The sequence below is a fragment of the Convolutriloba macropyga genome, chromosome 1, assembly GCF_964194025.1.
Source record: "Convolutriloba macropyga chromosome 1, txConMacr16.3, whole genome shotgun sequence".
Taxonomy (NCBI): domain Eukaryota; kingdom Metazoa; phylum Xenacoelomorpha; order Acoela; family Convolutidae; genus Convolutriloba; species Convolutriloba macropyga.
The window spans coordinates 54,049,013-54,060,459 of NC_134468.1; the positions used below are offsets into that span (position 1 = coordinate 54,049,013).

Here is an 11,447-nt window from a genome sequence, read left to right on the forward strand (position 1 = left end):
TTCACCTGTGCAGTATAGAGGATCGAAACAATAAAAAAAATTAGGTTTTTGAAAAAAAACTTTGAAAAACTTTGAAAAAGAAAAATTGGAAATCGTAAAATGATCTGAATTGGATTTGCACTAGAAAAGAGCACTAAAAGTGATCTTTTTTCTGACCTCATGTTTCTCACCTATATATTATAGGGGTCGAAACAGTGAAGAAATTGACTTTTTAAAAAACAACTTGAAAAACTTTTGAAATCGTAAAGTGTTCTGAAATGGAATGGAAAGATTAGCGTTGAATGCGTTGAATTTATGTAAGATCAACGCTAAATTCAACGCTAAATATGTAAGATCTACGCTAAAATTCAACGCTAAATATGTAAGATCTACGCCAAAATTCAAAGCAAAATTATGTAAGATTAGCGTTGAATTCGTTGAATTTATGTAAGATCAACGCTAAAATTCAACGCTAAATATGTAAGATCTACGCCAAAATTCAACGCAAAGTTATGTAAGATTGGCGTTGAATGCGTTAAATTTATGTAAGATCAACGCTAAATTCAACGCTAAATATTTAAGATCTACTCTAAACTTCACCGCTAAATATGTAATATCTACGCCAAAATTCAACGCAAAATTATGTAAGATTAGCGTTGAATGCGTTGAATTTATGTAAGATCAACGCTAAAATTGAACGCTAAATATGTAAGATCTAGGCCAAAATTCAACGCAAAATTATGTAAGATTAGCGTTGAATGCGTTGAATTTATGTATGATCTACGCTCAGGCGTAGATCTTACATAAATTCAACGCATTCAACGCCAATCTTACATAATTTTGCGTTTTTTTAGCGTTGACACCTCGGCCCGGGTGGTCGTTGTATTTTTGAAACCTTGGTGTTTGATTAAACTACATTCTGAATTCATTCTTCAGTTAAATAGTTCATCTATAAATTGGATGCCTGCAAAATACTCGTCGTAATTTCACAACAGACACGTGCCAATTTCGGCACCACCTTCTACGCTGACTTCCATTGTCGAAAAGTCACTCAGGTTGGAAAAAACAATAGAAAATTGAATCAAAACATCAGAATTCAAAAATTGTAAGTTTAAAAAGGTATTAATTACTGTTACTATTGGAAATTTCTTTACCATTAGTTTCCATCATCCATTCTCATCAAACTATATTGGATCAAGAAAACGAGGAACATTTCTATTCAACAGTTAGGGCAGACTATAACAGACACAGAGGGAGACTTTCAAAGTAACTTTTCCGTTTGTGCCCCTCCAGTACATTATGCCCCCGCCCCCAGTTACAGAGCACGTGTCATTAAATAGTACATTATCATGAAAAAATATGGCACGTGCGTCTGGGGGGTGCAAATAATATGCACCCACTAAACTTGGGGGGGGGGGGGGCACAAACGGAAAAGATCCCTTTCAAACTTGGCCTCACGCCGGGCAATTTCGGTCAATTTGTCCTGAGGCTCTACAGTTGAACTAATAATGAGCATAATCTGAGATCAGACCTTCCTGTTTCTGCGACACTTTCTGGGTCGAATAACTCTCCCGCTGTTGTCTCCCTCAGTTCATTGCATTGATAATTATTTAAAAATGACAGGGGCGCTCAGCTGATAAGGGGGGGGGGGGTGGCGGCTGGGAGTATAGGGGGGGGGGGGGGGTGGGTGTAATATCAGAGGCCGCTAAAACCTCAATTTGTCTGATTGGTGGCCGCTTTCTTTTTGCACGGTCCAAACTATTAAGTCTGAAAAATCTCAGCCTTTATCCCGTCATAGCTTTTGTCGCTCAGTTAGTATGTCACATAAAACTCAATGTGTTATTCTCACAAACAGAACAGATGTTGTCTTATAAAACGGATCTTTTCAATCCTCTCTTCCTGTTCAATAAGTGAGTTTTACCCACTCCCCCTGCATCGTATATGCTAAATTAATGACTTCCTATGCACTGATCCACTTGTTGTAAAGGCGAGCATGGAAGGGGTGGCGATGGGTCATAAAATATTGGGGGCCAATAACGGAGTAGATCCAGTAAAATTATTTGATCAAGTCAGAAATTGTTCCTCGGCATAAAACACAACCAGTGGAAAGCATCCGCAAGTTCAAAAAGAATGCCGAAGAAGGACAAACTGTCACCCAGGCCATCACGCAATGCCAGAGATGAGTCCAAGTCACCCATGTCTGGCAACTCCAAGTCCCCCAGACAAGGAACCACATCTGACCAGGACAAGTCCCCCAACAGGCTACAGCAGGGCAGTCTCAGAAGGGGAGGAGTATCTTCAGAGGCCGTTGATGAAGACGCCATTGCCAAATTTGAGAAAAGGGTTGGATAATAACTTCTTTCAACAAATGAACACACTATCAACACACAAACCCCTGTTTTTTTATTACGGAAATGTGGGTGAGGTGCACAACCCCAAAATTGTCTCTATGAGATGACTGGTACGCATATTCTTTATGTTCAATTTAAAATTGAACACCATTTTGGCATTTATTTTTCAGAATTGACTAGTAAATTACTTTCATAACCAGTAGGTTGAATTTTACAAGTCAGGTATAAAACATACCATCTATTTCCCCAGTAAAATATTTTAAATCAAAATAAGGGTTCCGTGTTCTGCTAAACAAAAATTGAGTCTTTCCCATCATCCCCCCCAACAGCTCATTGGTCAGATAACCTATTACCCCCATCATTGTGAATATACCATAATGGGGGCTATAATTTTGTGGGGGCGCTTTAATGCTATAATTTCGCTTCAATGCTGTAATTTTGGGCTATATTTTCGTGGGGGAAAGAACCTGAGGATCTATTCTGTTTTGGCCTCCCCCAGTGTTTTTTACCGCCCCTCTGTTGCAAATTACATGTTGTTATATAGCACGTTACTATGCAAAAAAGTAGCACGTGCGCCCTGGGGGCCGTAAAAGAATTAAGCCCACTGAGCTGGGGGGTCAAAACAGAATAGATCCGGCCCTTAAATTTAACGGTTAAGTCATTTACACTACTCAGGTCTTTTACTAGATAGTGCGAAAAATAACTGCTTCATTACTTTGGAGAAACAATTAAGCTGGGCTGTGAAGACGTGCTTCAATCGCAAAAAGTACGACAGTTTTTCTGATCTGAAACTAAAACATCAAATTCTCTCGATAAAGTTGGAAAAAAGTACTAAATTAACATATGAAACTTACCAGAAACCAGCTTCCAGTTGTTGAAAAACTACATATATCAACATCAAATCTAGCGAACCAACAATACTGCTTCAAGCACAAAAAAAACACAACTATACCAGAAAAACGCTATCCTGAATATCGGCGAAATCTTTCACATCAAATTTCTTAATATAACTTTTTTTTGAAAAACTGATAATGGATCCAAGATCATAAGTTATAAAGCAGCATCTTCAAATGTTTTTCTCTCATTTATTGAATAAGGCGTCGTACGGCAAGGCGTCTTGGAAATGTTTAGGTTTTCATGGTAACACTGTCGTTTTTGATTTATTCGTTATTTACCTGCTCTGACCTACACTGCCTACTAAAGTTGTTTCTGTTGATAACTTAATGGCAATTCAATTTGTTTTTTTTTCGAAAAGCTACATTAGTTTTTTGGGAAAATAGTACATAGTTTTTGAAAGGAAAACAAACTGAATAATGCATTTTTTGCAATGCTAAGGGGAGTAGGGCCATTACATTTAAGCTACATGGCAATCAACTAATCACTCAATCAACTAGTATGGTAACAAACTCCAGCTGCCATAACTGCTTCATCTTAGGAGTTGAAAAACTTCATAAGACTTTTGGCAGTTTTCCAACCGTTTTTTAAGTTGTACTGCTCTGGTGCAAAGCCCTTTAGTGTTCCTCCGGTGCTGCCTCTGCATGTACCGAAGCAAAAAAAGTTCCGAATTCTCAAAAAAGCAGACTTATGAAAAGACTAAGGGCGGACCCATGAAAAGACTTTAACTCGACTTTGTTGGTTATGAAAAGACTAATAATGAACCCATGAAAAGACCTTGCTCTATTTGGTCATGAAAAGACTTTAGCTGGACCCATGAAAAAAACCTGAGCTGGACTTTAACTAGTTGTTGGACCGTGTAATTATAGTCAGTGTTATGGCCCCCGCCACTAGAATTTTAGGGTCTTTCCCATTATAGCCCCCCCCCAACTTTGTGGTCAGATAACCTATAGCCCCCCAAACATGAAAAATATACCATGATGGGGGGCTATAATTTCATGGGGGCTATAATGGGAAAGACCCGAATTTTAACGTCTTTTCGTGAGTGTGCACCTAAACCTGGGTGGTGTTGTGTGTTGAAGACGTTCCCTAAGTCAGCAGAGGAGAAGGGAGCTCTGTGCAAAGCATTGGACAGCAACATTCTCTTCCGCTATTTGGACGAAAACACCAGAAGTGACATTTTCGAAAGCATGGAACCCAAGACGTTTAAACAAGGAGAGGAAATAATCACCCAAGGTCTGTAACTCTAAACATTCTACAACACCGTCTCATTGTTTTTTGGTCCCCTATTATTGCGTGTTGTTCACTAAGGCACTATAGTGCCTAGAGTGAACAACACGCAATAATAAGGGACATATATGGCCAGTAAAGCAGGGGGAGGCTCAATAGACATGCATGTTGTTAGTTGAGACAGATTGGAATCATGAGTTATGCAAAAAGCGCACAGAATGCTGAAATCGCATCTCCCGTTTAGTTGGAGAAATTTTTTTCTGGGGAGAAAATGCTCTTCACGTTGTACCAATTATCTTAAGAGAAAGAGTTTGATGTTGTTACAATGTCAATTCGGTTCAAACAAGATATTTTAAAAGACAAAAAAGAAATCGCTATCACAATTAAAATTTGTTTTTCTAAATTAGGTTTATACGAAGGCAAGACAGAAAAAGTTGAGCTACCGGACTATGATTTTGACAAAACTGAGTTTTCATTCAGACATATAACGAGAAAACAACTGTTTACTGTAATTGATCAATTACCACAAAACAAAGCAGCGGGTCCTGGATTACTTACTACGTGGTCCTTCAAGTGTAGCAAAATGTCTATTGGAACACATCTACAGTTTGCAATAAACGAATGCATATCAAAAAATGTTTTTCCCGATGTACTTAAAAAAGCATATGTAACTCCAATTTACACAAAAGGTGATCCACTGAAAGCAGAAAACTACCGACCAATTTCAGTTACAACGACTCTTGCAAAAATTTTTGAAAGACTTTTGCTCCAACAAATGCTAGAACATGTTGAAAAGTATGAAATAATCAATAAAAATCAGTTTGGGTTTCTGAAAAGAAAATCTTCGAATGATACAGTAATATCGTTGACAGAATCAGTGACCAGTTTGTTAGAAGAAAACGAAACCGTTGTTAGTATTTTCTTGGATTTGGCCAAAGCTTTTAACTCAATATCTCACAAAACTTGTCGCGAAAAATTGCAAAATATGGATTGAGTACGGAATCAATTGCAATGCTAGAATCGTTTTTATCTAACAGAAAACAATGCGTAAAGAACGGCATTGAATATTCGAACTGGGTGACAATCAATCACGGAGTACCTCAAGGAACAGTTCTCGGACCTTTAATTTTTATACTTGATATCAACGATTTCCCAGAAAAAATGAAAAAAAGAGAGGACGTTTTACAGTTTGCAGATGACACATGCATTATTTGTCATTCCAAATCTGATGAAAATCTTTTATGCGAAATTAACAGTGTATTTGAAAATACTGACAGTTATGTTAGGCAAAATATGCTAACCTTAAACAGAGATAAAACAGAAATTGTGATTTTTTTCAAAAAATGGTGGATCAAAAATTGAAAAATTTCATTATTATGGAATTTTCATAGAGCCAAAAACAAGTTGTCGTTATTTAGGTATAATGATTGATAACAATCAAAATTTTGATATTCAGCTAAACAAAACGTTAGCAAAAATGGCAAATGCTATGAAGTCAATTTACTTAGTAAGACATTTTCTACCATTAAAAGCAAGGATCGGGCTGTTTAAATCACTTGTTTTCTCCCATCTCAATTTCAGTGCCATTTTTTTTCAATCGTTGTCGGTTAAGTCACTTCAGAGAGTTAATAGACAAATAAATTGGAGAATAAAGGTTTGCCACCTGCACAAAAAGTTTGACAGCGCAAGAGATCTATTATTGAAAGACAAATTTTTACCAGCAGAGCTTTTCATTAAAAACGTTTCTCTTCTTAAATTTTTTGACCTCCTCTCACAATATAAAGAGAGCAGTCGAGAAACCAAAAACTCCTCATTCAAGATTTTTGAAAAGTACGAACTGACCAATAACTCCAGAACTCTCCAGTACTTTCCAAAGATGGAGTGACAGATCACTGATTAGAAATTTTTCTAGGAAGTTGAATAATTTGCCAATTGAAATCCAAAAAGAGAAAACTAAAAATAAATTTAAGGAAAAGCTAAGCAGTGAAATGGTCAAACTGCATGAACGTGTTTCAATAGATAGACAAATAAGAGGCTTTAGAAATTTGTTCTACTGAAGTATAAAGACCAAACTATTCATATATTTACGAGGCGATTTTGAAAATGTAAATATTTAACCAAACGTTTTTGTTGTGGTTATAACTTTAAATTTACATTTTTGAAGATTAAAAAAAATACCCAGGTTAAGGTGGCCAGACCGAAGTGACCTCTGATAACGCCATCTTCGAGCGCACACATGTTCTCGGTGCCTACGAGTTGCATGGTAATGAAAAGGCTTCGAACGCACTTCTGTCTGGACAATGATCAGGAAATTGTTTTGTCAGAGGTCACTTGGGTCTTGGACGGTCTGATCAGAGGCAATTTCGAGCGCTCACTAGTCTGTTCGGCGGCCGATTCGAGCGCAAATTAGTCTGATCAGGGGAAGTTTTCCTACGCACTTTGTTCTGATCAAAAGACGTTTTGAACGCACGATGATCTGATCAGAGGAAGTTTTGAACGCATCTGATCAGAGGACAATTCAAACGCAATTTATTTTGATCAGAGGACGTTTTGAGCGCACTTCGGTCTGATCAGAAGACGTTTGGAACGCACTTTAATCTGACCAGCGGACGTTTCGAACGCACGATGATCTGATCAGAGGACGTTTCGAGCGCACTTTATTCTGATAAGAGGACGTTTCGAACGCACAAGAGTCTGATCTGAGGACCTCTCGAACGCATATTTTTCTGAACAGAAGACGTTTCGAACGCTTGATAGTCTAATCAGAGGGCGTTTCGAACGCACTGTAGTCTGATCAGAGGACGTTTCGAACGCACATTAATCTGATCAGAGGACGTTTCGAACGCGCGGTAGTCTGATCAGAGGACGTTTCGAAAGCACAAGAGTCTGATCTGAGGACCTCTCGAACGCATCTTTTTCCGAACAGAAGACGTTTCGAACGCATGATAGTCTAATCAGAGGACGTTTGGAACGCACCTTAATCTGATCAGAGGACTATTTTTTTTCTCTGACGTCTAGAAAACCTTCTTGTTAGGTGCGGCTTCTTCGTGGGCCTCAGGAGTGCACCCTTTCTATTCATCAAAGCAACTACAATTCTCATGAACACGTTAAGACTTTTCCCAGCGGCCTTTGCTTGCGGCACCTTTTTTTGTTCAGGCGCCTTCCACACTCCCCTTTGCTTGCTCCCTTCTTGGTTTTTAAAAGTGTTTTTGGGAGTTTTTGTCTTTTTTGACGTCTAGAATGCCTTCTGGTTAGCTGCTGCACCTTCGTGAGCCTCAGTATTGCACCGTGTCTAGTCATCAACAAAACTAAAGATTTATGAATACGCAAACACTTTTTCTTCATTCTCCTGTGTACAACGGAATTACTTTAATTTTTCGGGTAATTTTACCTGAAAATTTTTACTTGAACCGTTTCAGGTACGTTTGCCTTACCTGATCTTTTCCTGAACACGCCTATTTCACCCTTAAATTTTCCGAATTTTGTTAGCTTTTATTTTAAGTTTACCTGAATAATTAAGGGAGCATCACCTGAACTTTTACCTGAGCAAACCTTACCTTGCCTTAAAAACATCTTAGTTTTTATTCCTTAATTTTCACGATAAATTTATCTTAACTAATATAATTTACCTTAAAAGTTCAGGTTAAATTTAAGGTATTTTTAAGGTGTATTTCAGGTAGTTTTTCAGGTATTTTGGCTTAAATTTTCAGTAATTTTTGAAAGTTTTTATGGTGAGTTCCACTAATTTTACCTTAACTGTTCAAGTGTGTTTTTCAGGTAAGCTTAAGGTATGTTCAGGTATAAATGCAAGTGTTGCCCTCTTAAGGTAGTTTTCAGGTAAATTTAACGTAATTTCAGGTAAGGTAAAACTACCTGAACGTATAAAGTAAGTTAAGGTGTTTTTTCAGGTAAATTTATCTGATTTTTTAATGAAAGCATGATAATTTTCTCATAGCATGAATTTCATCCCAACTCTATCTTTGAATAAACTGAAAAATTTTGAATAAACTGAATCACATGATATTTTATTTTCTCATATTTCTCAACATTCTCATTTTATTATATATTCGGTATACTGAACATACCGAATCTAAGAAACAGACGATTTCTTGCTTTTGAAACCGAGCATGCCGAACAAACCGAGCACCGCTAATTTCTTACGAAAAAATCAAACGGGAAAATCAAACATCCCAAATATTTCTTGGGATTTGTCGGTCTTCTGGGCTTGTAGAAACGCTATAAATTGATAAGCTTTAACCTTCGTGAAAGCTAGTTTTTTGTGAGAGAGCCCTAATGTGTAGTAAATTCAATCTTTTTATGCATCAATATCTCTTTTATTTGCTTTTGTGGCGCAGGAGACGAGGGTGACTACTTTTACCTCATTCACAAAGGAGATGTCGACGTAAGAATACCTCCAAGCTGCTGACACATAATTCTGTCTCTGTCTTCATGCCAGTTCTGGGTTCTTTCGCAAGTTTGAATCACGTGCTTTCTTTGGCGAAGAAAAAAGCTCTCTATTATGAGAGCGCCCGCGTTGAGAAATACCGACAAAAACGACGTACGAAGCGTCGGTTTCTATCGGTTTTTGTCGGTTTTTGCGTTTAAATATCGACGAAAACCGATCAAAACGACGGAAAAAACGTAAGGGCTTTGATCGGTTTTGGCGAAGTGAAACCGACAAAAACCGACAATTTCTTATGTTTGAATCCGACGAAATTCTCAACGCGGGAGGCACCAAGGTTGACCAAAGTTCAACACCTGTAGTTGTGACTATAAAGCCTTAAACGCAAAGTAATTTCGGTGCCAATTATTGATTAGTCCACGTTTATTAAAACAAAATGTCCTTTTTCAGGTGATTGTGAACAAGAAGAAAGTGAGTACCCTATCAGAGGGGGGCTACTTTGGGGAGCTGGCTCTGATTTACGGGACTCCCCGCTCTGCCACGTGTATTGTTAAGAGCAAAGAAGTCAAGACATTCAGACTGGACAGACAACACTATCGAATGCTACTCATGGTTGGTACATAAACTTAGAATATTTTTGCGAGAAAATATCTAGGCTCTCTCGATATAGTATAAGAATGTACTTTGTATAGTCTGAGATGGAACTTTGTATAGATCTACCAATATCCTCGACCTAAATTCGACCATGGCCAATATCGGTCAACATAAACCCGACCATGACCAATAGGTTACCCTAAAGTCAACCATGATCATTAAGGTCGACAGTAGTATGCTCATCTGCTATATGACTGGAGGGGGGGGGGGGGGTCCGGACCCCCCCCCCTTGCAAAGAACTTTACCACCGAAAAACTGATTTCTTGTTCCGAAAAGAAATTTTTACAGGAAATATAGCAAGTTTCGATACCTATTATAGACTTTAGGATTTTGTAAGTTCATGTTATATGGAATATGGGAATACAATTTTGGGAAACTGGATTTATTCTTGTCGCGGGTATATTTGGGATAAATTGAACTTTTATTAGATTTTGAAAGTGGGGAATTGTTTAAACTTGTCAAGTTTTGTTTACGGCGGGGAATTTCATGAGGAATTAAATCAAAGAGTGGTTGCCTCTTGGAAACTGTATTTCAAAACAAAAATAATTGGGCATGCGGTGTTTTTATGGATTTTGAAATTAATTTGCATTGGTTTGGAAAAGCGGTCCAATTAAGATAAAAGTAAATTTATGCCGGCAAATGCTGTCTGGAGCTTTAAATTTGGTTATGAAAATGAATCAGGGCCCTCTGTGAAGGAATTCAGTGGTTTGTTGATAAAAATTTGGAATACAGCCCTTTCTGTCTGGGAGTGCTAGTTAAGCGTGAAAACGCAAATTTGGGGCCCAATAAAGACACAATTCTCCTTCAACACTGAACCAACTGTTGGCTGCAATGTAATTTTACCAAACCCTAAAGTTTCTGATTGAAATGAACAAGTATAAATGTAAAAGTTGTGATCTCAATTTTGGAACTGACGAAGAAAAGTATAATCACTTTGTAAAACATCATATTAATCGCTATATAAAATACTGTCATAGATGTCAAAAACCCCTTTTTTGTTTCCCAGTTCTCAAAGCATACCTATCACAAAAAACACGTCAACCCTTTATATAGTTATCCGACCCTAGTTTCTGGTAAAATATTTGATCAAATTTGTCCATTTTGCAAACAAGTTTTTTTTTACAAGAAAGAGTTCGAAGATCATTTGAAATACAATTGTGCTTGTAAGGCCAGAGGGATATTCCGTCGGAAGACTGGACAACTTTTCTAAAGTAAGTTTTCTTTCAGCGTTTTGAACAAAAGACTATTGGTAATATTTTTTTTTGCATATCTTTTCACTTTCCGTTCTATAAAAGAAGTACTTTTTAATAATACAAAGGAAGTATATTACAATTAATCAGTGTCAGAATCATCAATATAGGCACGGGTGCGTTTAACTGAAATAACTGGAGATTCTTCGGTCTCAGACAGAGTTTCTAGTACCTGTTCAGAGTTTCTACAAACGAGACTTTCGCTTTCATTGAATAGGTTTCTGTTTACATTAGCTGATTTCTTTCTTCGTTTGCTTATATTTGCTAAAGTGGCACTGTCACTGCTGCTGGTAGAGTTATCGGGGCTTTCCTCAGCTTCGTTGAGAATGAAGGGGTTACTGATTTCTTGATTAGAGTCATCGCTTTGATCAGATAGGTTCGAAAGGTCGGCAACATCATTTAACTCCTCATTCGAATACGACGGTTGATGAAAGCCGGGATCAGGTGTTTCCCAGCCCGATGCTTCACCACCTTCGGGAAGTTCGAACATATTATAGGGTTCATTCAATTCCGTATCCCAGTCAGTTTTGACGCACCTTTTTTTCGTAATGTACTCGTCCCTCAACGAAAAGTGTCCAAATGGTAGTGTAGTTTTTCGGTCCGAGCTGATATATCTCTTGTCATCATATGCGCTTAGCGCAATTTTGTTGACACAAACAGTTTGTAATTGATGTTTTTCGGTGTTGA

At 37.7% G+C, this 11,447-nt stretch overlaps 2 protein-coding genes across 2 annotated transcripts in view; one reads left to right on the forward strand and one right to left on the reverse strand.

Moving 5' to 3' along the window:
- LOC142349781 (uncharacterized) overlaps nucleotides 1-11,447 on the reverse strand; it is a 191,928-nt gene that overhangs the window by 101,498 nt on the left and 78,983 nt on the right. The gene's annotated exons all lie outside the window — the stretch shown is intronic.
- LOC142343194 (cAMP-dependent protein kinase type I-alpha regulatory subunit-like) lies at nucleotides 986-9,480 on the forward strand. Its single transcript, XM_075394966.1, has 5 exons — nucleotides 986-1,034; nucleotides 2,083-2,322; nucleotides 4,307-4,460; nucleotides 8,810-8,856; nucleotides 9,307-9,480. Exons 2-5 carry the CDS (start codon nucleotides 2,110-2,112, stop codon nucleotides 9,478-9,480), a joined length of 588 nt encoding a protein of 195 aa, XP_075251081.1. The 5' UTR covers nucleotides 986-1,034; nucleotides 2,083-2,109.